This window comes from Ursus americanus, chromosome 21 (assembly GCF_024610735.1).
Source record: "Ursus americanus isolate L20-20 chromosome 21, mUrsAme1.1.p, whole genome shotgun sequence".
NCBI classification, from domain to species: domain Eukaryota; kingdom Metazoa; phylum Chordata; class Mammalia; order Carnivora; family Ursidae; genus Ursus; species Ursus americanus.
In genome coordinates, this window is record NC_142147.1 from 50,622,229 (window position 1) to 50,647,421 (window position 25,193).

General features: G+C 55.8%; 1 protein-coding gene across 2 annotated transcripts; it reads left to right on the forward strand.

Moving 5' to 3' along the window:
- The first annotated feature begins 446 nt into the window (after positions 1-446).
- On the forward strand, positions 447-24,157 carry KASH5 (KASH domain containing 5). Of its 2 annotated transcripts, XM_045772211.2 has the most exons (19): positions 447-565; positions 2,616-2,753; positions 6,211-6,315; positions 6,804-6,990; positions 7,493-7,557; positions 8,783-8,849; positions 9,099-9,260; positions 9,701-9,818; positions 10,164-10,214; positions 14,802-14,879; positions 15,135-15,191; positions 15,492-15,551; positions 16,210-16,274; positions 16,437-16,524; positions 16,820-16,942; positions 19,157-19,215; positions 21,057-21,102; positions 22,566-22,630; positions 22,717-24,157. In XM_045772211.2, exons 2-19 carry the CDS (start codon positions 2,711-2,713, stop codon positions 23,099-23,101), a joined length of 1,824 nt encoding a protein of 607 aa, XP_045628167.1. In that variant the 5' UTR covers positions 447-565; positions 2,616-2,710; the 3' UTR covers positions 23,102-24,157. The 2 variants fall into 2 exon arrangements, with proteins under 2 accessions (XP_045628167.1, XP_087727105.1); XM_087870979.1 differs by lacking the exon at positions 15,135-15,191.
- The last annotated feature ends 1,036 nt before the right edge of the window (positions 24,158-25,193 follow it).

Sequence of the window (25,193 nt, forward strand, 5' to 3'; positions counted from 1 at the left end):
GGGCGCGGGAGTGGTAGGGCAAGACGGGGTAGGACATCATTGTGACGGTGACCGGCAGCCTAGCACGGAACAGACGGCAAAAAGGGCAGGACTTAGTAGCTGATAAGTAGGGGATGGAAAAGGGGTCCCCCAATCCAAATCTCCCTTGCTTGTGCCCACTGCACCCAAGCTTGAGGCAGGAGAGAAGACCCCAGCGCAGGGGACGCAGACGCCCCTCGCTTCCCCTACCAGCCCTGCTTCCTCCAGCCTCTGCCAGTTTGGCCAATACGCATGCGCCCACTCCACCAGGCGGGGCGCGTGCCCGGGTAGCCCTACGCATGCGCGGTCTCGCCGTTGCAGGTAACCAACAAGACTAGAGCGAGCCTTCCCCCGGTGCGCGCCTGCGTCGCGGGGAGGAGCCCAGGTGGGGCGGGGTTTAGACGCCGCGCGCGCGCTCTTGGTCCGGCCCCCCGCGCCTTCTCGTCTTTTCCTGGCGGGGGCGGCGCACGCGCATCTTCTTCCCCAGCAACTGTCGTTGGTCAGTCGTGGTCGCCCGCGGTGTCCCGGGACTGGGACGTGGGCCCAGGTACGCCTTGGCTGTGGCGAGGTTCTCCAGAGATGCCTTGTCAGAGCCCCCAGATCCTGGGGGAGCGTCCCCAATATCAAGGCCTTCCAAATCTCGCTAGAAGTTTTCTTGAAATCCTGACCAAATACCCTCAGAAATACTGAAAAGTACTCAGCAGGAAGTCTAATAGATGACCCTTGAAACCTTGTCAGAATCTTCTCGAAGTTCTGTCAGACTTCTCCCTCAGAGCGTGCCAGACTACCCCCCGAAATCCTGTTACACTCCCTAGCCACCCCCCCCCCCCGAAGTCCTGTCAGAGATCCCCAGAAGTCGCCAAAACTCCTGTAGGATTCCCCTCCCAGATCCTCTCAAGAGACCTCTGAAATCCAGTCGACACCCCCAGAAATCCAGAGACGTCCCAGAAATCTGGGCAGAGACCCCTCTAAGATCCAGACGCCCTTAAATCCTGCCTGGGGCCTCCTCCTGCTGGAACCTGCCTGTCAAAGACCCTCCCTCAGTCCCTCCCCAGGAGTTTACCCCCCAATCCCTGTCAGGCACTCCCAGTGCCAGACCCTTCCCCACTCTGGCCCCACAGCCATCACCCCCCTCTGCGCCCTCCCCCGTTGTCCAAACCCTGAAACGGTCTCTCTTCAAAGGCCACTCTTTCTAGAACATTCTAAAATGTAGACCCAGCTGGTGCCTGGGAGAGCAGGGTCAGGGGAGGACTTGGTGAGGAAAGGGGTAATGAGCAGGTGGGGTGAGGACAGACAGCAGCCAGGTGACCCTGTGCTGACCATTTGCCCCAGGGTGCCCAGTTCAGCCCCGCGGGGCATTGTTGTCCAGTGTAATTATTAACAGCACCCTTCTCACTCTTCAAAGTGTCCTGGAGTTGGGACAAAAAGTCATATGGTCAACCTGGTTATAATGGAGGGAGGACATTGTCAGGGCACAGAGGAGGAAGTCCCTAACTGGTCCAGGGGCTCAGGGAAGGCTCCCCTGGGAGGCTGTGAGCCCGGGCAGGGGCCACAGGTGAGGATGGTGTGTGTGGTGTGACGTGGGCCGGGAAAGACCATGGAAAGATGCAGAGTTCCCATGGCTGTGCTGAGGGTGAGGGACCTAGAGGTCGGCCAGTGGAGAGAAAGGTGACAAAAAGAGGCAAGGAATTGCAGGGAGCACTCTGTCCCATACCAGCCAGAGGGGCTGGGACTTAGTCCTGAGGGCACTAGGGATCCATGGCAAGAGTTGGAGCAGGAGAGAGATGGGGTCAAACTCTCACGGGAGGCCAACAGTTCCAAATACAGGCTGATACAGAATGTCGGTCACCCAGGGCGGTGTGGGAACACAGAGACAGCAGCTCATTCAGAAACATTCTCCCAGAGAAGGGGACATGTGAGCCAAGACAGGAAGGGCTTCGAAAAGGAGGGTCCCAGTCAGAGACCCGGAGGTGGGAACAGCCAGCCCAGTTTGGGGAAGAGCATGCAGTTCAGAGCTGCTGGAACTGCAAGTATGATTTGGGGTGGGGAGGCAGGCAGGGCCAGGCCATGCTCAGGCTTTGATGCCAGGTCCAGGGTCTAGCCTCTGTCCCTGGGGTGCTGGGGAGCCGTGGGAGAACACTAAGCAGGGAGGGACAGGTCAGCTCCGGGGCCCTGCAGGGATGGACGGGAGGGGAAAGCCTGGAAACTGGGAGGTGGGGGAGGAGGATGGGATGAGGGTCCAAGGGGAGAGGTTGGGGCCTGGCCCAGAGCTGTAGGGAAGGAGAGGAAGGGATAGGGCTGAGTCATAAGGCAGGAGGGACAAGGTAAGGGACTTGACAGGCTGTGGGGAGGAAGGGTGGAAGGGAAGCAAGAAGGCAGTGACACCCACCCACTAGCCCCCACTTTGATCTCTGCTGCCCATTCCTTGGCCCCCCATTTTCCCAGCCCACACCTCCAATCCATAAAACAGGTCTGAGCGGGAGCTGCTCTGGTCGTGGCAGGGGTGGGCAAACAGGTTCTGAGAACCCAGAGCGGCCTGGGGCACAGGTGGGGCAGGGCGGCTGGTCTGAGGAGGCCATTCCCATTTGTCCTTCCAGGAGCTCTCAGAGCCATCGAGCCTTTGTCAGCCCCTCCCAGTGATGGAGACAGGCTGTTAGTTTCTCCAGCAGCCGCAGAGCAACCAGGGTGGCCCATGGATGTGCCAGAGAGCCGGGCGGGTGGCCCCGCGGCAAAAAGTAGGTGGCTGGCCCCCCTGTTTGCCCCATGGGAGGATGAGGGGGGAGCAGTGGGTGAGTGGGTGCCGGGTTGTGCCTCGGGGACTTAGGAGAGGTGGCCTGGGGTGTCTGAGCCTCCACCTTGGTGCAGGGTGGGAGTGGGGGAGTGAGCTGTCTTTGAAGGGCCTGCTGTGTGCCCACCTGTCTGGACACTTTATCTCGTTTGCTCTGGGGCAGCTAGAGCAGAAACCTTTGCACACGCTGTGCCCTCTGCACGGAGCACCCTTCCCTAACAACCTGCTGGCCCAGCTGTCACTTCATTCAGATCTCTGCTTCCTTTGAAAAGCTTCCTTTCACATTCTCTCCCCTCTCCTGCCTCTCTTCATAGGACAGACATCTGTTTGTCTGTCTGTTTCATGAGGCGGGGTCTGTTTCATTCACTCTGGTATTCCTGGTCCCTAGAGCAGCACTGTCCAACATGCCAGCCATAAATGTAATTTTAAATTTTGTTGGTAACCACGTTTAGTTTCTTTTTTATTTTTTAAAGATTTATATATTTATTTGAGAGGGAGAGGGAGAGAGAACCTCATGCAGTCTCCCCACTGAGCGCGGAGCCCAATGTGGGGCTCGATCCCAGGACACTGAGATCATGACCCGAGCTGAAATCAAGAGCTGGCCACCCAACCAACTGAGCCACCCAGGTGCCCCAAGTAGCCACATACAAAAGAAAAAAGAAACAGGCAAAATGAATGGGAATGACAGATATTATTTAACCTAATATATCCAAAATAGTATCCTTTCAGCATGTAATTAACATAAAAATGTATTGGAGATATTCTTTAGTTTTTTCATACCAGGGTTTCAAGATCTGGTGTGTAGTTTACAGTAAGAGAGCGTCTCAATTCACACGCGCCACAGTTCAAAATTCCCAAGAACCGCGTGTGGCAAGTGGCCACCCTAAAACAGTGTCTGACTTGTAGGCGCTCAACCATGTCCTTGATTGTTTGGATGGTTGCAAACCAAAGTGGCCTGAAATCCGGCTTCGGGAGAAAGAGGAAGGAAGACGCTGGAGGCTCTGAAATCCACTTGCTAAGTGGGAGAGCTCATTGTGATAGGGGAGGAGGCTCCCACCCTAGGGGAGAGTCAGGGTTGCTTTTTCGAGGCTCCCGGCATCCAGCAGCAGAGTTGTATCTTTTCTTAAGGCCGCAGGCCTGGACTCTGGCCTCAGGAGGCTTTCCAGAGGGGAAGGCAGGAGGCAGACACCTGGGTGTGGCAACCTGAGGGCAGGTGGACAGAGTGACTGACATGGCAACTTTGTGGGCACCAGCAGAGGGCGTGCGGCCACCGCTCCCGTGAGCGAGGACTGAGCCAGCTTTGGGAGGCTCCTGAAGGAAAGGGAAGGACACACCCGGGAGAGATGGAGACAGAGGAAGGCTGGGATGGGGGGGGGGGGGCGGTGAGATGCGGAGACAGTGGGTCAAGGAGATAGAAGGCTTGGGAAACAGAGAGTCACGAAGATATGGGAAAAGAAGCCCAGAGATGGAGGAAAACAGAGAGACAGGGCTGGGGAAAGAGAGGGATGGGGAGGAAGATGGAGAGGAGGAGACAGAAAGAAAACTAGAAAAGGGCAGAGACAGAGACGCAGAAAGAGGTAGAGACACTGAGGACGGAAATGAAGGAAACAGAACAGGCAGAGCAGTAACATGTTCCTGAGGGGCCCCAGGAAGGGACTATAGACCCATGTGGATCCCCTGAGCCGGACAGTCCGGGGCTGACTCTGGCTCTGCTCTTCCTGGCTGAGCAGCCCTGGGGAGTGAGCTTGCAGGGCCTGTGAGCTCTCTGGGCTCCCAGTCCTCCTCGGTAACCTGGGGAGCACAGAGAGAGGAGAAAATGAGAGAGTTGAGGTAAAGCCCCAGCAGGGGCCCTGGTATCCCCTGTGTTCCCCTTCCCCCCTTCCCTTGGAGCATGGGTTCAAACATTCAAACCTGAGGGGGCTGAATTTTAGTTCTCTACAAAGAACCCCAGAGAGTAAAAGAATTAGAGCGCTCATGGCCTCCTGCCTGGCTCAGTTGGTAGAGTGTGTGTGACTCTTGATCTCAGGGTCGTGAGTTCAAGTCCCACATAGGGCACAGAGCCCGGAAGTAAAACAAACAAACAAAAACCCAAAAGAACATTCGTATGTTGAACAGGTGACCTGGCGCAAGTTCCTAACTCCTCTGTGCCTGAGTCTCCTCATCTCTAACATGGGGCTAAGAATAGCAGCCACCACAGGCCATACAAAACCCCGAGAAGAGGAAGGGCATCTACTAACTGCTAGAAGATGGTCAGCTCTGTGATGGAGCCTCCACCACATGCCAGGCCCAGGGCCTTTCTAGATTTTATCTCACTTCTTCTCAAGCAGGGAGGGAACATCCCCATTTTCCAGAGGAAGAAACTGAGGCTCAGAGAGTCTATGCTCTCCTTGCTGTGGTTGCCCCTTGGGTCTGTCAGACCCTCCAGCCTGTGCTGGGCCTGCTGCTATACCCAGTTGTTCAAGGTCAGGGCAGGGAGCCTTGAAGGTCACTTCCAGTCCCAGAGACATGGAGTCCAGTAACTCCTGGGGTGGAGGATCTCCTCCTGTATCTTGAAGCATCTATTGAGTGCTTACTATATGCAGGCACTGTGGACACAGCAGTTGACAAACAGACCCAGGGACGTGCACGTTGTGTGTTCATGTTGGGAGGGCTGTTCCCATACACAAACCTAACGCTCCCAGCCCTGGTAAGGTGGAGCGGGATCACCACCTGCCCATTTTACTGGTGGGGAAATTGAGGCTCCGAAAGGAGAATCGACTTGCCCACAGTCGTGTAGCTGGGCTCTGACCTCCTAACCACTCCCACACTGCCTGCCCTACCTAGATCACCCACCCCCTCTCATCTCAGGCTCCTGGCTGTGGGCGCCAATGACGCCAGCCTCTCCTGGGGATTCAGGTAGGAGAGAGACCCGGCCCCCCAGGCAGGCAGGGAGACCGGAGATGCAGCCGGCAGAATCGATCCAGGCTGCCCGCGCCTTATTGGATTGTTCCTGGCTCCTGGGCCCCCCTTCACCCTCAGCTCCTCCCAGAATCCTCTCTTCTTTGCCCTCCTCTGCCCCTAGCCCCATCTGAGCAGAGCCTGGGCGGCAGGGGAAGAGAGGAGGAAAGGGTGATCTCAGAGCCTTTGTCATCTGGGCTCCTGAGTGGCTTGGACACAAAGGATTAGACAGCAGGGGGGACTTCCTGGCCTGAAAGATGGGGCCCACAACCTCAGGGTGCAGAGCTACAAAACCACTCAAAGACCCTTACCTTGCTGTCCCCTCCAGAAGCTGCCTGTTGTTCCCCACCAGCCCCCACTCCAGGTAGCTCAGAATGCATTCCCTCCCCTCTGCAGGAGCACAGGACCTAGGATCACTCCTTCTTGTCCCCCTTCTCATGGGTGGGCTGACCCTCTTGTCTCTCCAGTGTACCTCTGGGACCAGCTGGAAGAGGGGACCCTGGGGACGCTGCTGAGCTTGGAGGAGCAAATACTCAACTCTACGTTTGAAGCTTGTGACACCCAGAGGACAGGTTGGGGGGGGCAGGATGGGGTGGGCTGGGAGACACAAGGAGTAAAAAGGGATTGGGGGGTTGCTGGGAACTGGGAAGCCATAGAGAGAGAGGGAGGGACTAAGGCCCCTTCTTGGGGGGCCTGCAGGGCGAGGTGGGTGATTGTCGGAAGCTTCAAGAAGGAAGTGGATAAAAGGATGGAGGCTGTTCAGGGTGAGAACATTAATGGAAGAGGGTAGGGCTGGGGAAATGGAGGGAGGGCAGCCACTGTGGGCCTGATGGGGGTACAGCAGGTCCTCTTTGGTCCACCTTGTATGTGACAATGGTTGGGATCTATTTCCAGGTGAAAAGGTTGACTCAGAGGAGGGGAAGGACTTGCCCAAAGTGTCTGGGTTAAGTCATGGTGCAGGGGTGCCACCAGCCCAGCCATTGGTGTCCTACTTTCAAGCCATCGCCTGCCCCTACCCCCCACCTGCCCCAGACTCCCTCACAGCATGCTGTGTCCCTAGGCATTGTGGCTGTGACCCATGTACTGGCCTACCTGGAGGCTGTGACAGGACAGGACCCCCAGGACGCACGCCTCCAAACACTGGCCTGCAACCTGGACCCCAATGGGGAGGGCCCTCAGGCCACTGTGGACTTGGACACCTTCCTGGCCGTCATGCGGGACTGGATCGCTGCCTGTCAGTTGGATGGGTGGGTCTCTGCACCTCCAACCCTCCCCCCACCCCGGGAAGTCCTTCCTAAGATCTAATCTCACACTGCTTACTGCAGGCAGCACCCTTTGGGCACAGGGACCTACTGTGGTTTGAAGGAGGATGAGGAGGAGAAAAAAGTGAAGAGATGGGGTTGGGGGGTGGGGTGGAGGGTCTGAAGACAAAGTTCCTGGGATGGGGAGGCAGAAATAAAAGGGACTAGAAGGGGGAGACGTGGGAGTGTTGGGGGGCTGACAGAGGCACCTCCCCATCCCTTTTCCAAACCCAGTCCTTGCCCCTCCTGCTTTTCCATCTGGCCCAGGGCTCTTGCCATCTGGCCTTACCTTCCTCCCCACGGTGGTGCTCTCAGTGCTCTTGCTCTCACCTGACCCGGCCCCTCCTCCTGCCCCGGCCCCTCCTCCTGCCCCCAGCAATCCCCCTGCGTGGCTGGTCAGGATTGGGGGTGGCTGCAGGGGGCTCTAAGCCTCATCCCTTTGATACAGGGGATTAGAGCTGGAAGAGGAGACAGCCTTCGAGGGGGCCCTGACCTCCCAGCAACCGCCATCTGGTGAGACTACTATATATAGAATGAAGCAGGCAGGCCCACGGTCAGACAGTGGGAGGGACTTCCCACCTGGGGATGGGAGCCAGGGGCATTGGGTGGGACCCCTGGAACCTTTGCTCTCGCCTGGAGCTGTGAGTTTGGCTTTCTAGGCACCTCCATGGCTGCCTCCCCACCTTCCCTGAGCTTTGGGGTTTTTTTCTTCAGGGGCTGGTTCCAAGTCCTCCTCCTAACTGCAGCGCTGTTGTAGAGTCCTGCAAGGCCCTGCCCACCTCTCCCTGTCAGCATCATTAGGCTCCTGCCTACTCTCTAGTCCCCGCTCCCTCGGGCCTCCTGGCTCAGCCTGGAAGTTCCCCGTGCCTGCCCACACGCTCTTCCGCTTAGGTAGTTCTCCCTAAACTTCCTGCACCTGGGGAAGCCCCGGGATGCCCCAGGCTAAGGCCCCTGGCTGTCCAGGCTCACTGACAGACCTGCATTCCATTCCTGGAGAAATCCGACCATCTGATTCAGTTACCTGCCCTGCTGTTTGGTTAGTTGATCTGTTCCCCATTTTATCCCTAGGACCTCACACATAGGAGGTGCTCCATAGAAAAGTGTTCCTGTTACACCTTACAAAAACAAAACAAAAGAAAAAAAAAAACAGCTTTTTGACATTCCCTTGAGCGTCTTCCAGTTGGGGGCCAGGGGAGGGGCAGGTCAGCTGGTGTTGAGGAAACACCCCTCTGGGTGGGGGAAGGACAGGATGGGGGAGGCTGGAAGCCAAGAGGTGGGGAGGCTGGGGACAGAGGTTGTGGTGAGGGTCCTGGAGGAGAGGAAGAAGCCTGAGCCAGGACTGGCCGTGACAGAGAGGAGAGTGGAGCAGAGTCAGGGAGGAAGGGGGGGGGGGGGGCGACTGTGGGGATGAGGAGGAGCCAGGGAGCCAGGACAGCCCAGTGGCTATGTGAGTGGGTGCGAGGGAAACCTGGAAGAGGAACAGGTTTGGGGGCAGCTGAGGTGCTGCTTCCCAGTGCTGGGTGTGATGAATTCAGGGCTATGAGAGAGATCCAGCCTGGGCTCAGGGTACCAATGAGTGAGAGGCCTTTCAGATGGTGGATATAATCCTAGCCCCAGGAGCAGATGAGATGACCCAGGGCAAATGCAAGGGTGAGGCTAGTGGAGGCCAAGCCCGAGTCCTGGGGCACCCCAACACCTAAGGTCACCAGGGAGCCCACCACTCTCTGTCTCCCTCCAGGATGCCCAGAAGCCGAGGAGCCAGCCAACCTGGAGAGCTTCGGAGGCGAAGACCCCAGACCTGAGCTGTACCTATGTCCACCCCCCCCGGCCCGCCCTCCCTGCTGCCCATGCCCTCCAGCCTCCCTACCATAGGGCTTGGGGTCCTTTGGGAGTGGGTGAGGGATGGGAACCTGTGCTGCGAGCTCCAGGAGAGCGGGGCAGTCTCTCTCCTGTTCTTCTTTCTCCAGAAGAGCCTCATCTCCCCACTGCCACCAGCCCCACCTGGGAAGGGAGGTGGGGGCTGTGGCCAGTGACCAGCCCCTCCCTGACCCCAGGCCTGCCACCGCCGAGCTGCTGAGCAGCCTGGAGGACCTGGAGCTCAGCAACCGCAGGCTGGCCGGGGAGAACGCCAAGCTCCAGCGCAGCGTGGAGACGGCTGAGGAGGGCTCGGCGCGCCTCGGGGAGGAGATCGCAGTCCTGCGCAAGCAGCTTCGCAGGTGGGCTCCCCACGTGCTTTCCCTGCACCTCCTGCCCTGTCTTTGACCCTGCGCTGTCGCCTTCTGCTTCCTCTTTCGTGTCCCCCTGGCTCTGGTCTCTCTGCCTCTTGGGTTCAGACTCCCCTCTCTATTCTTCTCTGAGTCTCCCCTATCAGTGGCCTATGCCTGTCCCTATGCTCTTTCTCATGTCTGTCACGTTTCTCCTATTTTAGTCTCTTGCTCTTTCTAGGTCTCTGTCCCACCCCCTTAGTCTTTTAGGTAGAAACTGGGTCTCTGTCTCCTGCACTAGGTTCTTTGCCCCGCTTTTCTCTCTGGGTCTCTGTGCCCCACCCCCAGGTCCCTGTCAGGATTTCTCTATTGCTTCCAACTCTCTGAGTGGATCTGTCTCTCTGGTCTCTGTTTCTCTCCCATGGGGACCCCCCTGCCCCACCCCCACTCAGTACCCAGCAGGCTCTGCAGTGTGCCAAGGCTGTGGATGAGGAGCTAGAGGACCTGAAGACTCTGGCCAAGAGCCTGGAGGAACAGAATCGCAGCCTCCTAGCCCAGGCCCGGCAGACGGTAGGTTCTGGGAGGGGCACAAGGATGCCCTCTTCCTTCCCCCTTTCTTGGAGTTGGAGCAACAGAGCCTGACAATGGAATGGGAAGGAGCAGAGGTTACCCTGGCTTCCTCCCTGACTCCAGGTCCTGCCTGCCCCAGACTTAGGATCCAGATCTATTTGCCACCCCTCTCACCCCTCTCCTGACAGCGGGGACAGCAGGAGCCATCAGGGCTCCCAGACCCATTCTCCCAGCCTTGCTCCTCCAGGGCCCAGACCCGAGATAGGTTCCAGGTGTGGGAGAAGGGTAATATGGGGGCAAGGAGGCCCGGAAAGAAGCCTTTGTTCTCTCTCTGGGATTGTTCAGGAAAAGGAGCAGCAGCATCTGGTGGCCGAGATGGAGACTCTGCAGGAGGAGGTGAGCGGAGCCCCAGTGCCCACTGCCACCCTTTCCCAATCCTCTGGATCTTACCACCCTACCCCTGCTGCCCCCAAACACCCCCAGGAGCCTGCACCCAAACACCCTGACAGTCTGTAGAGGGAGATCCCAGAATCCCAGTAACGTGCAAGTGTCTCTGAAGGTCACATCACAGCGTGCCCTAGTTGGTAAGAGTGTGGGGCGTGGGGCGGACTACCTGGGCTCACGCTGGGGCTGCCTACATAAGCATGGGCCAGTCCATCTCCTCTCTGTACCTCAATGTCCTTACCTGTAACCGTGGGCAAAATAACAGAATCTCCCTCTTTGGGTGTTGTCAGATTTAAACAAAAGGATGCTTGTAGTCTTAGGCATGAGGCAGGACCCATGGGAAGTGCTCGCTGAAAGTTAACCACTGTTGTTCATACATCAGCATTTTTTTATGGTAGAAAGAACACAGGCCTTGAAGTCAGCCCTGAGTTCACATCCCGTCTCTGCCACTTAAAAGACACGCCACCTTCAGGCATGTGACTCCCCTTTCCCGAGCCTTTGTTTTATTCTCTGAGAATGGGAGGAGGCTAATTGTTTGGCAGGATTGTTATAGAAATAAATGGCAACGCTCAGCCCAGGCCTTAGCACATCTGAAATGGCCCAGTTCAACCGCATGTCTGATTCAAGCCCCATTCTATCTGACACAGAGAACATCATCTTAGTAAATCTGAGTCCACCTAGTCCTTTTTTAGATGGAAATTGAAACTCATCAATTGATGAAACTCATCACCACCCCCCTGCAAGGTGGCATCTAAGTTGCTGGAGAACCCACACGGCATCTCAGGGCTCCAGGAGGCAGTGGTCCTCCCTCAATGTCTGTTCTCTCTGCTGGTCACAAGATCGATGTTCATCCTCCCATCTGGTCCTCCGCCTTAGTCACCACCACATGCTGGCATCCACTGGGAGGCTGGCATTGCCTCTGGTCTCTGGACATACAGTCCTCACTGCATCTGCTGGCGGTGGCCCCCTGGACCCCCCAACACACAAGGCCTCTGGGGTTCTCCCTCAGCCCCTTCTACACCCTTCCAGGGCCACAGAGGAGGCTCAGCTGCTTTCCTGAGACTGTGGCCACAAGGGGCCTCGCTGGGCCTCTCTGCCTCCACTCCTCACACAGCCATCTCCATTCTGTAACTCACAGGCCTTGCTTGTTCTGATACTGAGCTGAGAAATGCCCCCCTCAGATTCCCAGACATCCCAGGGGTTGCTTGGTTCAACTGCATCCTTCCTCTCCACTCCTCGCAGCTAAGCTGGGGCTTGGGGCTGGCGCAGGACCTGTTTTCCCTCTACTGCTCTCTTTTTTGACCCTCCTGTGCCCCTCCCCTGCCCTAAAGATCTCTGCCTAGTCCAGGCAGTGATACTGATTCTGCGCAATCCCCCCAAATCTCTTTATCCTACATCTGTATTATGGCTTTTACATTTAAATCCAAAACTTATCTACTGTTGCTCTCTGGCTCTTCCATGAGAATTCTGTCCTCTGGGATAATGGGAATCTCACCACAGGATGGCTGCCACAGTATGAGGCATGGGATGCAGACAGGATGTGACTGTTTTCTTCCAGAACATCTCTTTTTAAGAATAAGGAGAAATTTTCCCTAAAGCCCCATGGCAGAACCTCCATCTTATATCTCATTGGCCAAGTGATGACATATGAGTATAGCCAAACCACTCCCTGGCATGGGTGATCCAACCCCGGATGGGCCAGAATACTTTCTGCTCCAAGGAAGAAAACACCGAAGAAATGGTGGTTTCAGTCCGAAGAACGCTCATTTCCTTAACAAGAGGCTTTGAAGGTCTCTGAGTTGGTTTGGTGACTCAGGCTTGTCCCTCAGCCTATGGCCTTGTGATCGCAGATGGCTGCAACAGCTCCGCCCTCATGGTCTCATTCAAAGCAGGACAGAGAGGGGCAAGGGGGCCCAGTTAATGCTCCTCCCATGACTCTCCTTTCATCAGAAGGAAAAGCTTTTCCTGAAGCACCTCCTGGTACCCCCCCCCCCCAGCATACCTCTCTTCCATCACACTGGCAGGAACTGGATCACATGACACCCCCAGCTGCAAGGGAGGCTGGGAGTATATCTGACCTTCCTCAGCCTCTGGAGTGGGAGATGAGCAAGTGAGTGGGGCAAGAATGGCTGCTGGGTTAGCTAACCAGCCAATTCTCCTGAATCTGCAGAAATCTCCCGAATCTTCCTCTTATTCACCCCCCCCAGGGTGGGGCTAGGACCCATCCACCCACGTGGAGAGTGGACCCCCGATGAAAGCAGAAGAAGGAATAAGCAGGGTGAATCACAGCCAGCGGTCTCTGCCTCCTCCCAGCCCAGAAGGCTGGCTGCCAGGTCAAGTGCCTTGAGCAGCGCCTGGGACATCCTAGGCGCTCGATAAACCAGAGCTATTCTTGGTTGCCTCCCCCCTTTCCCCTCCCCACAGCAGCCTACAGAGCATCTATAGATCAAGTTCTCAAATTACAGGAGAATAATGCTGGAGTAAGGGACACTCAGACACTAGGCTTTCCTACAGAGAATCTACAGAGCAGGGCTCGTGTTACTGCAGAAGGCAGGAGAGGCTGAGTAACCAGGTTCCCTGCTGGGTGGCCCAGGATCCAGCCTCCAAGTCCCTACCAGGTGGACAGATGTTGACACAGCGTTCCTGGCCTGTCCTTCCTCTGCCCTTCACCGGGCAGCCCAGGCCCGCTGAGCCCAAGAAGGAGGGATGGTTGATGGAGGACTTGGAGCCCAGCCAGCTGGAGAGAGGGAGGAACTGGCCTTGGTGTCCCCAGGGGCACCAGGAGGAGGGGTGTGGCAAGGGAAGTCCAACTGCCTCTCTGCCCTGAAATGGTTTTGCCCATGGCCGCTTCACATCGAAGTCAGTGCAAGTTGCTGAGTTTTTGGTGCCTGAAAACTCTAGACTGGAGGATTTAGGGGCCATTTTACTGTCAGATCCCATTTCATGGCTGGCGCGGGTTGCCCCTCTCCTGGCCCCCTTGTTTTTTTGGCTAATTGTCCCCCTGGAGGGCTCAGGGTGCCCCAGCACTGCCTCTTCAAGACGCCCCTCATCCAGGCTCCCACAGGGCCCAGGCGCTAGGCCTCATCAGAGTCTGCCTCCCGTGTTATCATCTGCTTCTGCACCGGTCCCCACCTCTAGCGTTGAGCTCCCTGAGGCCAGAGACAAAGCTGGTTCCCCATTCTCACCCGGGGCTGCGTCTGGCTCAGAGAGCCTGAGGGTTATAAGTGCAGCATTTGGAGTCAAATTTGGGTTTGAGTCCACTCACCATGTGACCTTGGCCAATTTCTTAGCCCCTCCACTTGTCAATTTCCTCTGTAAAATTGGAGGGTGATGCCAATAAAAGCATTAACCAGACACGACATTCTTCCTGAATGGCACAATATGACATGCATAGCAGCACCCGGGAAATCTTCCTGCCAAAAAACTGAACAGGGGCCTGGACAGTGTCCTGGATCTACCCACCAGTTTAGAAGAAATAAAGAGGTTGGAAGCATATGGTGAAAGTCCCGTGGAGGGAATGAGAGAACTCAGGAAGCCAAATCCAAATGCACCAATTCTACAGAACAAATAACCTGATTTCTTCCCCCAAAAGACAGGCCCCCCGAAAGTGCCTGCATTGGGACAGGTGGGCGACCACTGTCAGAGGAAAAGAAATGAGACATTTCAACCAAAAGCCACAACCTTGTTTGGATCCTCATGCAAAAAAACTAAATGTGGAAAGACCTTTTTGAGACAACCAAACCAGGGGGGAAAAAGAAAAAAGCACAAATTCTGTATGAAATAGTAGTAAGGAATTATTACATTTGTTAAGAGTGATCGTGGTATTGTGAGTTTGGTAAAGTAAAAAATTCCTTGAGTAGGAAATTAAAATGCCAGAGTCGTTCTAGGTGGAAATCACAGGATACCTGGCGTTTGCTTTAGAGTCCTCTGTTAAACGAAACAAAACAAAAAAAGTTGGAGGATAGGGAAGAAACTGGGGAAAATGTAATCCTTGGAGGTGGGCAGTGGGCGTCCATTATACTGGTATTTTTACTTATATGTGTGTGAAGAACATTTAGAATTCGAAGTTTTGAAATTATCTTTAAAATACATGTTTTACATTTCCTGAACGTTTGGTATGTGCCAGACACTATTCTAAATGCTTTGTGTTTATTAACATATAGTAGCGTGTGTTTGCATGAATTACCACCCGTATGACCTGGGGGGGTGTTCAACCTTTCTGTGCCAGGCTTGCCTTTATCTTCACAAGGGGGGAGAAGAAATGAGGTAACACTTGCAAGGTGCTCAGAACATGATCGCAGATACCGGTATCACCCCCGTGAGGTAGCTCTTATCTCATCTCCATTTTTTTCAGACAAATACCCAGTGAGGCACAGAGAAATCACAACTGAGATCTCATAGGATGGGTGGAGGGATTCAATGGACCAAAATATATACAGTGCTCAGCACGAGGCCTGTTGTTGCCCGCCAGGTGTTCAGGCAATGTCCGCTGCAGGTGCTAACATTGCTGTTGGCTGAAGTGGTCGTTCCTTCTTCCAGAACGAGAAGCTACTGGCTGAGCGGGATGGAGTCAGAAGGAGGAGTGAGGAGCTGGCCACGGAGAAGGAGGCTTTGAAGGTGCCCCCCCCCCTAGTGTCATTTCTACCAATTTCAGCCGCTCCGGCGGAGTGAGAGCCAGGGACTTCATCAAGCCATCAGGCTCCCAGGGCTCCAGGCAGCTCGGCTGAAATCCCTCTCCGGGTGGCTGATGTCCAGAGACATCATGGGAGGTTGAGGAGTGGGACTTGGGAGAGTTGGTGGGCTGAGGAGGGCAGCACCGGCTGGGGCCAGTCCTGGGAGGCCGGACAGATGGACGGGCTCCTTCCTTGGCAGCGGCAGCTCTATGAGTGTGAACGCCTCATTTGCCAACGAGATGCTGTCCTCTCGGAGGTGAGGGGCCTGGGGGTGGTGAGGGGACCTTTGCCTTCCATGTACTCCTGGCCGTCCCCTGCCCCTGCCCCAAGGTCTGGAAAGGGGAGTCCTGGCTGGGTCTCATCCCTGGATAAGCAGCCCAGAGAGGTCAGAGGGTTCCCCTGGAATGGCAAGCCTGTCCCTGCAGGATCTGGAAACCTGATGCTCTCCCTCAGGCCCTAGCTCTTCCCCCAAGCTCACCCTGCCAGTCGCCCCTGACCCTGCCTCTGCATCTTTGCGGGGCTGGGCCCCATCTCACTGGGCTTTGGGCTTCCCCAGCGCACTCGCCACGCAGAGAGCCTGGCCAAAACATTGGAGGAGTACAGAACGAGGACCCAGGTAGCCAGCTGCCCTCCCCCCTCACCCCCTTGCCTGGCCTGGCTCTTCTGCCATCTCTGCGATTCGCTGCCTCTTTCTTCCCCTGTCCGTCTTGTAGAGTCTGTGTGTCTCTCTCTGCCTTTCTGCCTTCTCACTTGTCCTCTGTTCCCTCCCCCTCCACACACACACACACACACACACACACACACACACACACACACACACACACCATGTATCTCCACCTCGGGTACAGTTTCATTCTCGGGGCAGGGGGGGGGGGGGTCTTGTCAACGCATCTCTCCTGCTCATCTTTCTGTGTGTCTGCCTTTTTAAATCCAGTCTGTTTGTCTCCAGGGGCGACTTTACCCTCTGTTGGTCCCTGATCATTATGAGTCTCCTGCACCTCACGTGTCTTTTGCCTCTCTGTAAATCTGTGTCCATCCATGTCTTTGTTCTTAATTTTCCTGGCTGGTGAGTTACCTTCTCGGTTCCTGCTGCTCTCTGTCTCTCTTTGACCTCCTAAGTTTCTGTCACTACTTTCTTCCCCTTGTCCCTTGGCAATACGTGTCTGGAGGACACAATATGGGTCTGGAGGGCAGTGGAATTGACTGTAAGAGGAGCCCAAGGCTGGGAGATGGAGAAAAACGGAAAGACGGGTCCCCCACTCCCTCCTTTGCAGGAACTGAGGCTGGAAATCTCACACCTGGAGGAGCAGCTGAGTCAGACCCATGAGGGGCAGGATGAGTGAGTGGAACATCAGGGGTAAAGGAGGCAGGAGGGGAGCCCAAAGGCAGGGACCCCCGACCTCCAGCCACAAGGTGGGCAGAGCGGCCACCCCGGAGTGGGTGGACTGACAGGTAGTGGGCAGGCACAGAGAGAGCCTTCCCCTCTTGATCGTGTGGCCAGGCTACCGGAAGGGGCCCAGGTGAGAAGAATGGGCTGGACCAGGCTGTTGCCCCTGTCACTGGGAGTGGAGATCGAGGCCATTCAGCAGGTGGGTCCAGCTCCTCAGGAACACCCCAACCCACTGCCAACCGCAGCTCTGGTGCAGCCCTGATTCTCACCCTACCCCATCTCCCCCTCAGGACCTTCTCATCCCTACCCCAGTCCTTGGTCCTGCTGCCAAACCCTTCCCAGGTCCTGCCTCCACCTGCTCCCCAGCCCAGCCTCACCCCAGGCCCCCGTCTCCTCCCACCCCATGCCTCGGCTCATGTCCATCCCCATCTCTGACCCATCTTCTGCCTTCACCTGGCCCTCCCTGGCCTCAGAAACAGCTTCTCCTCTCCCAGAAACAAGAAGTGGCAGCCGCCGCTCTCTCCAGTCCTCTGTGTGGAGTGTGGCAGTGGGAGGAGATCATCATTGAGACAGATGAGGAAGTGGAGTTTCCGCCTGAAGCCTCATCTGGGGCACAGGTGAGCTTGGGAGGGGCTCCGAGACCACCAGAGTGGTGGAAAAAGGGCCTGGGACTCCATGTGCCACGAGCTTGCTGCCCCATTCCATGGGCAAACGTTGACCAAGGGTCTGCTGGACACAGAGCCCAAGCCAGGCAGGACACCATCCCTGCTCTCTAGGGACTGGCCCGCAAGGGGAGTAGACTAGAGCAGACAAAGTGAACGCAGATAGCTCAGTGGTAGTTTTGTCATTGAGAAAACACTGACAGGAAGCACTGATTTACAGTGCTCCTTTAGGGGAAGCTAAGAAGCGAATCGTTCCTCCAGACACCATAAACATACATTAAGCTCTTACTTTTTGGATACAAGGCACCTGCAAGAACAGCTTAGCAAGCCCACTGTGAAATCTTGAACTCACCCATAGCGGTTGTTGTATGACTTCTGTAATTACCTGAGCAATATTTCGACATCCTTCGAAACAACTGAGACAACTCATCTTCAGTGTCCACAACAGAAAAGTGAGATTTTAATCTGTTAGCGCCAGAAGTCTGTCTCTCTCTTTTTTAAAGGAAATATTGCTAACAGTTCTGTAACTGCGTTGTCTTGAAAATAATACTGCTTCAGAATTATACTGTTCACTGTTCTTAAAGGAGAAACTCGTTTCTTTGCTCACTTTCTCCCTGGGTTGAGAGAAGCTTCTGTGTTTCCCTTCAACACCCGTGCTGTTAGATTTTTTTTTTTTAAGATTTATTTATTTATTTGAGAGAGAGAGCATGAGTGCAAGTTGGGGGAGGAGCAGAGGGAGAGGAAGAAAGACAGTCTCAAGCAGACTCCACGCTGAGCACAGAGCCAGCAGGGCACTCGATTTCATGACCTTGAGATCATGACCTGAGCTGAAACCAAAAGTGAGATGCTTAACCGCTTAACCAATTGAGCCACCCAGGTGCCCCTGAGTTTTCATTTACTTCCCTCCGTATCTCTTTGAGGTAAGCATCCTCACCCCTCATCCTGTTACCTTTGGGAAACTGAGGCTCAGAGAGGTCCCCCAGCCTGTGGGCAGCAGAGTCACATCCCTCCAAGGAGGTGTTAGAGTGAATTCCGCTGGGAGCTCTTGAGGCCCCATCCGGGGGACCACTGGCCTAGGCCTTGGGGTGCCGCCTGTTCCAGGTCCTGGAGCTATAGTGTGGAGCCGCTCAGGGCCTGGTGGGGAGATTGTGCAAACGGGCCATCCCCATGCAGGGTGATGGGTGAGCAGAGGTGGGGGCCAGGCCCTGAGGGAGCCCAGTGAAGGGAGGACCTGTGTCAGGTGGGAGACTGGAGGGGTGTCACAGGGAAACTGACACTTGAGTTTATTTTGGAGAAGAGAGAGAAGTTGAGTGGTGTCAGGAATGAGAAGCCTTCCTGGCTGCGGAAAGCACACGTGTGAGGATGTGAGGCATGAAAGCACAGAACACGCTTGGGCAGCAGAGGGAGTGGCGGGTGGCTAAGGAGCCTTGAGGCCTGATCACGACAGGAACTGTGGTCAACTCTGAATGTAGAAAGATCCCTGGGTGGGGAGTAGGTGGGACATGGGGACTGACTAGAGGCAGGAAGGCCAGAGAGGAGGCTGGGCCCAGAGTCCAGAGGAGGAAACCTCAGCCAGGGCAGGGCCTTGGGATGGAGAAGGAGGGATGGGCAGAGAGAAGTGGGGCATGGGAGACGGGGCCAGGGGTGCAGGGTGCTGGTAAGGGAGAAGACAGAGAGACGCCAAATTTACCTTGCAGCCTAGTGAGATGGGACCCCAAGAGACGGCCAGGGGGCTGCCTGGGGTCAGTGGTGCACAAGGCTGGAGCTCAGGAATGTATGTAGAAAACAGTGTCAGGCTGGTGATTGAGGCCACAGGCAAGGAGGAGATGTCTCCAGAGAAACTAAGACCTGGGTCCTAAAGGAGAGCTGGGGGGGCTGCCCGCAGACCAGGAAACTGGGAGGAGAAGTGGATATGGGAGGGAAAGGCTGGGCCTCCTTTGGGTCCATGTGCGTGTGCGAAGCTTGTGGGAATGCAAGAGGTTTGGGGGACCTGGACCCCTGGGTGATGAGGAGAAAGGGTTCTGGCTTCTGCTCTTGGGGGGATTTAGAGCCAGCCCCCCCCCCCCCCGCCCAGGGAGGGAGCCCAAGAGGAGGGCAGGTTTTAGAAGCGGGTGGTGAATTCTTGCAGGTGTCACAGTCCAGGAGACCTAACCTTTCCTTTTCCCACAGAGAAACTTGCAGGGAGAGCCAGTGTACCCTCAGGGAGAAAGGAAGGAGCGATCAATGTGGTAAGAAGCTTGTTCCTTCCAGAGCCATCACCCTGCCTTGGGGTGACACCACATTCTTGGACAGTGTGCAAGGACTGGAAAAGTCCTGGGGGAGTTGCACATCATTCACTCCTTCATTCATTCATTTCCTCACACTGAAGTGAGCCTTGGCCTGTGAACCAGGATGAGCCACCCCCAGCCCTGCCTTCATCGTCGTCTAGTCTAGAGGGAAATAGACTATAGACTCTGACCCAACCGGTTCTGGGAGAACATCTAGCACTTCGTGCCACCTGGGGGGGATGGCTTCCCAGGGAGATGATGCTTAAATGGGATCCCATAGGAGCAGTACTCATATAGGAGACTCTTAGACAAGAAGACAGTTGTCAGGCTGATGGGAGAGCTCAGTCACTTGGTCACTGTCACTGAACACACCTCTCCCAAGGCCTCCAGGGAACCCTGGGATGAAGGAAACCCAGACTGGCCCGTGGAGAACACCCAGGTAGTTAGGAGACAATCGAAGACTCTGGAATCAGACAGCCTGGGTTCAAATCCCACGATAGGGGTGGTGTGAGCATTAGTGCCAAGGAGCCCCAGCCCTGTGATTGTTAGGAAGCTCGGGCTGCAGGCCTCTGAGGAGAGAGAAAGCACTAGATGTCTGGGCCCATCCTCCTCGGGCCTGGCCTTGGGGCCTGTGGTTTCCTGTGGTGCCTCCTCCCACCCCCCCACTTCAGGCTCTTGGCTGCGACAACTAATGAGGCTGCCTGCCACTGGCCTCTAATTGGACTTGTCTGAGAAAGCTGAGATTGGGCAGGAGCGGGCCTCCAGAGCTATGACCTCCCCCTGCATCACCGTCACCGGGGAAGGGAAGAGAGAAGGGACTGAGCAGCAGCGGGGGCAGGGGCTGGACATCTGAGTTTCCCAGGAGCAGGCAGTATGATCCACATTGGGAAGCTGGAAGCAAGGGAGGGAGTGAATCCCATGGCCCCTAAAGGTGACTAGGGGTGAGGGCTTGGATCTTGAGAGGCGCTGGGGAAGGAGCCACCTGAGGCCCAAGTAGCAGTCCCAGGGGATGAGACAACTGTGTGTCTGACTGGGCAGAGGCTGGGCGCTTACCAGCCTAAATGCCTTTTTGGGTGCTAGTTGAAGACACAGCTATGTCCTGAGGGTGTCAAGGTGGCGACAGCTGGAGGGCCGGACCCCTGGTCCCCAGTGAAGGTGGTAGCCAGTGGTATGGATGTCCAGGTCTCTAAGGGGCATCTGGGAGGGCAGTTTGAGGTCTGAGTCCCCAAAGGGGCATTTCAGGGGCTCAGAAAGCTGCAGCCCTCAAAGGGGCAGAGGTTGGGGGCTTGCACACCAAAGAGAAATGACTTGTGGGGGGAGTTGCTCACACAATTGGCTTCTGGAATCTCAGTCCTAAAAGATGACCCAGTAAGACTGAGACTTGCTGAAAATGTCACAACCCCCAGGCACGAAGTGGGAGTGTATCTACACCTGCCCTAGAGTCCCGGAGAGCTCTGAGTCTCTGGTGTTTGGGAGAGTAAGAGAGCAGAAGCCTCAGCTCCCAGCTAGGGCATCAGCTGGAAAAAGAGCGGAAGAGAAAGCCAGTTTGATCAAGAGACCCTCCTACCCTTTTGGGGGGGGTCACACACTCTTTTGAGAGTTTGTTGAAAATTCCCCTGCAAAATATGCACACTGACCTACACACAGCAGTTTGCTCATGGGGCTCCAGGACACCCCTAGGCCCATCCATGATGCCCAGTCCCCGCTAAGACCCCTGCTTTAAAGGCTCATCCAGCTCCACAGTGGGCTAGTGGGAGCCAGGCCAAGGGAAGATGCTTGCAGTGACTCTCTTGTCCCCTCAGGTTGCCCAGAAGAGAGGAAGAAGAGGAAGCAGAGCCCCAGATCATGGTAGGCAGTCCCCAGCACCCCTTCTCTGTCCCCACCCGCTCCAGGCCCCTGAGGAGGGTGACGCAGTGGCCGCTCCTTCCAGCCTTCACCCACACCCCCACTTCTCCTGAGCAGAGAGAAAAATCATTTGGCCAAGAGATAACAAGGCCCTTGCTATGGCTAATGAGAGCGGACAGCGCCACGGGGGGAGGCCTGCGGGCCAGTGGGCGGCCAGAATGTTCCCGGGGGACCCCCCAAACACATACACAGGGCTGCAGCCGCTAAGCCACAGGCCTCAAAGACGTGGCTACACCCCCAGAATGCGAAAATGCACACGCACATGCGCCCACACACAGGAAGGGGCCGGGCCCTCCCCAGCCAGCCCCAGAACTCCCTGGGGCACAGCGCCTGTCGCAGCTCCTCCGCCTGGCAACACACACACCAGCTGCTTTGCTCCTCAAAGCCACAGGACGAGGTGCAGGTGCCAGTCCCCATTCTTAGGCAGGAGAAGGGAGGGAAGCTCTGGGAGGAGAGGCGGGGTCCCAGGGTAGGAATGTGAGAGCCCAAATGTGTGCCAGGCATCTGGGCCCCTTCAGAGTCCAAACCCTCCAAGATGGTCTCTCTGAGCAGCCTGACCCCAAAACCCACCTTGCTTTTGCCTCCACGGATACCGGGCCCCACCTCAGTTTCCTCACAGCTGACTTGACAATGATCTCTCCCTAGCTGTCGGGGTGGGGGGGGGAGTGTTTAAGGATCACGGGAAAGCCCCCCCCACCCACAGCAAGCGCAAAGTAGGTGGCAGTGGTGAAGGGAGGGGCTGAGTCTGGTGGCCCCTGTTATTCTTTATTATTGCTCTTACTGCCATCATCAGCATCCACGGGACAAAGGTATGGGGGGGAAGCCTGAAATCTGCAGACAGGGCACCCTTTTGGGCGGACATGGAGAGTGAGGTGGCCCCTGGAGGAATATTTGGGGTTTTCATCATAAAGCACCTGCAGGTTCTGACGCAGGCAGGAAGAGCGCCCACGCTGGCCTAGGCCCAGCAGAGGGTTGGACTCCTGGAGAAGATGGCGTCTCTGCCCTCAGGGAGCTTGGATACTTCCAGAGTCAGATGCAAATGGAAATAGTAATATTGAACAGCTCCCATAATTACTGAGCACCCACTATGCACCAGTCACTGTTCCGAGCGCCCTCCCACTCTTTTGCTTTTGACCTGGATTCCTTCATGCAGACTCCCCTTCGGCCCTGTGAGCTGGGTACTGCCGCTGACCCTGTCCAGATGGGGAAACTGGGGCATGGAGATGTGGGGTGACCTTCCAAAAGACATATAGCGGGAAGCCAGCAGAGCTGGGAACCCAACCCAGTGGGGTGTCTCACTATGCTCCACCCCCTTCCATGTGGTCACTTCTGTCCAGTGGCCTGAGCCAAGGGCCTCTCCCGATCCAGGACCCAGGGTCTCAAGTTTGTCTCCTTTGTCCTTCCAGGCCAATCTCCCCAGCCCTCTGGGGGACCCTCATCCTGGAGACGTTCCAGGAAGCCCTCCTGAGAGGTAACAGGACCCACAGGGACTTGGAAGGGGCCTGGAGGCAGAGGAAAATCCAGCACGATTGCCCTGTCCTCCTCTCTGTCCCACAGCCCTGAGCCCGAGCCGCAGCAAGCGCTGGTGCCTGTGGTGAGAGAGCTGGTCCCGGTCAGGGGGCCGGTCTGGGGCCAGCTCAGCCTGCAGCCCCTGCAGCCCCAGCCGCCGGTCAGGTGCGCCCCGAAGCATCTCCAGAAGGAGGGTGGCCAGCACACGTTGGGGCATGGCCCCCTGCTGAGACCCCACCGGCAACCCTCCACCCCAGACCCCTCCTTATGGACTGGACTGCCTCCCACCAGGGTCACTCGGCACCCACTGATCCCAGCACCTATCCTGGGCCTGCTGCTGCTGCTGCTGCTCTCCGTCCTGCTGCTGGGCCAGTCCCCGCCCCCCACCTGGCCCCACCTCCAGCTCTGCTACCTCCAGCCCCCCCCAGTGTGAGGCGCTCAGAGAAGGTCTAGTCAGAGAACTCCCGGGGAATCCTACAGTTATTACCATTGTTGTGCCACCATTAGCTGGGGGGACCCCGGTACGGGGACCCCAGATACAGTGCTCCAGGATCCACACCCCTGTATTGCGTTTTTATGTGAAGTCTTTTGGTTTTTTAACGTTGGTAACTACATTTCTTAGCAATAGCAAAACACACCCAATAATGAATTAAATACTAGGAGTTTGTTTTCCTCCTGAAACAAGTTTGGAGGAGGACAGCTGTGGGCCCACAGCTCAGAGTCTCCACAGCCTGGGAGTCAAGGGAGCTATGATTCTCTACGATCCTCTCGGCCCTTCCCTCTTGCTCAGGAGATGGCAGGTGTAGCTTCACACATCACATCTGTAGGAAGAAGGGGACGTGTCCCTTCTTTTCTTCATAAAGAAAAGCTGTGGCCTTCCCAGAGCCAGCAGCCGACCTGTGTTTAGGTCTCGTTGGTCAGAAGTGTTTGTTGTGACCACTCCTAGCTGCAAGAGAGGCTGGGAGGCTGAGCACCTCTCCCCTCTCCTGGCAGAAAGAGGGAGAGAGACAGTGGGCCGGGCACACATCACAGATGTCCCCTGCAGTGCAAACAGCCGGCAGGAAATGGACCAGTGTGCCATTTGCTCACTCATCACTTACTGCTCATCTGCGCGCCACAATTAGACCTTAGAAGATAAAGCTGTAGGGGCGCCTGGGTGGCTCAGTCCATTAAGGGCATGATCTCGGGGTCCTGGGATGGAGCCCTGCAAGGCTCAGCAGGGAGTCTGCTTGTCCCTCTGCCCCTCCCACTCGTGCTTGCACACGCTCACACTCTTCAACAAAATCTTTTAAAAATTCATTTAATTGTTTTTTTTTTTTAAAAAGGAAGCTAAAGCTGTAGAAAAACAGGCCTTCCAATGCCAGGCTGAGGAGCACTGGTTTTCTCCTGAGGATGATGGAAGCTTTCAGAATTTTATTGCTTGTTTTTTGGTTATTTATGTTTTATTGAAGTGTAACTTACATACAAATAAATGGACACATCTTAAGTATCAGGTGCATGAGGTTTTGCATATGTGAAGACCCATGAAACCAAAACCCAGGTCAAGATAGAGAAGAGTTTCAGCACTGCAGAGGCTTCATTAGAGTTTTGAGCAGGTGAGGGTCAGAGTCACCCCTATTTAAAGGCAGATAATGATAGAGGTAGCTGTAGGCTCCATGGGAGCCCAGAAAATGCACTAAACCCCCTCCTGGGAGGATAGGGATTTTGTCCCAGTTAAGTGACATCTGTATGCAGTCTTGAAAAACAAACTGTAAAATTTGTCACAGAGAGCAGGGACCGAAGGAGGGTGTCACGGGCAGAGAGAATAATGTGTGTGAAAACCAGGTGGTGGGAAAGAGCCTCTGTGTGCAGAGCGCCATAGGAAGCACCATGTTGCTGGAACTAAAAAAGAAAAAAAGGAAGGGGGATGGAGGGCCAAGGAAGGATTTGAGGCTACAGAGTGGTGAGAAGAGAGGTAGGCAAGAGCCCATGAAGGGTTTTGAACACCAGCCTGAACTTGACTCCCAGGTGCCCAAGAAAGGGCTGTGAGCAGGGAAAGGGCAGAATCAGCTCTAGGTGGGGAAGAGAGCTTCTGAGCCTGCATGGGGGATGAATATAAAGTGAGGCTGGAGGCAGGAGGTGGGCAGAAGGCTGGAGCTGTGGTCCAGGTGGGAGAGGATGAGGCCTAAGCTGAGCTGGACTTGTGGATGGAAAGAAGGGGAAGGGCAGAGAGAGGCAGTGCAGGAAGGATGGAGCCAAAGACTAATGGCTGTGAAGGAGGATAAAGAAGGAAAGGGGCAAGGACAGCACATGGGTCTGACCCAGTGACTGGTAGACAGTGGAACATTTCCAAAATGGGAACCCATGAGAAGGAGTGGGTTTGCAGGAACACTGAGCCCATGTGGGATGGAGTGAATGTCATTATTCCAATAAGGGGTGGGAGCCCTGAGCCTTGAGCCCATGGTCTGGAGATGGGGTTCTGTGTGTTATTACCTGTGACTGACATTTTGGGAATTGGTGAAATTTCCTGGGAAGAGGCGAGTAGA

Coding starts and splice junctions, on each gene's coding strand:
- KASH5 (XM_045772211.2), top strand. CDS start 2,711: ATGGATGTGCCAGAGAGCCGGGCGGGTGGCCCCGCGGCAAAAA. Junction 8,850..9,098: donor GAAGACCCCAGACCTGAGCT/GTACCTATGTCC, acceptor CCCTGACCCCAG/GCCTGCCACCGCCGAGCTGC. Junction 16,275..16,436: donor ACCCATGAGGGGCAGGATGA/GTGAGTGGAACA, acceptor TCGTGTGGCCAG/GCTACCGGAAGGGGCCCAGG.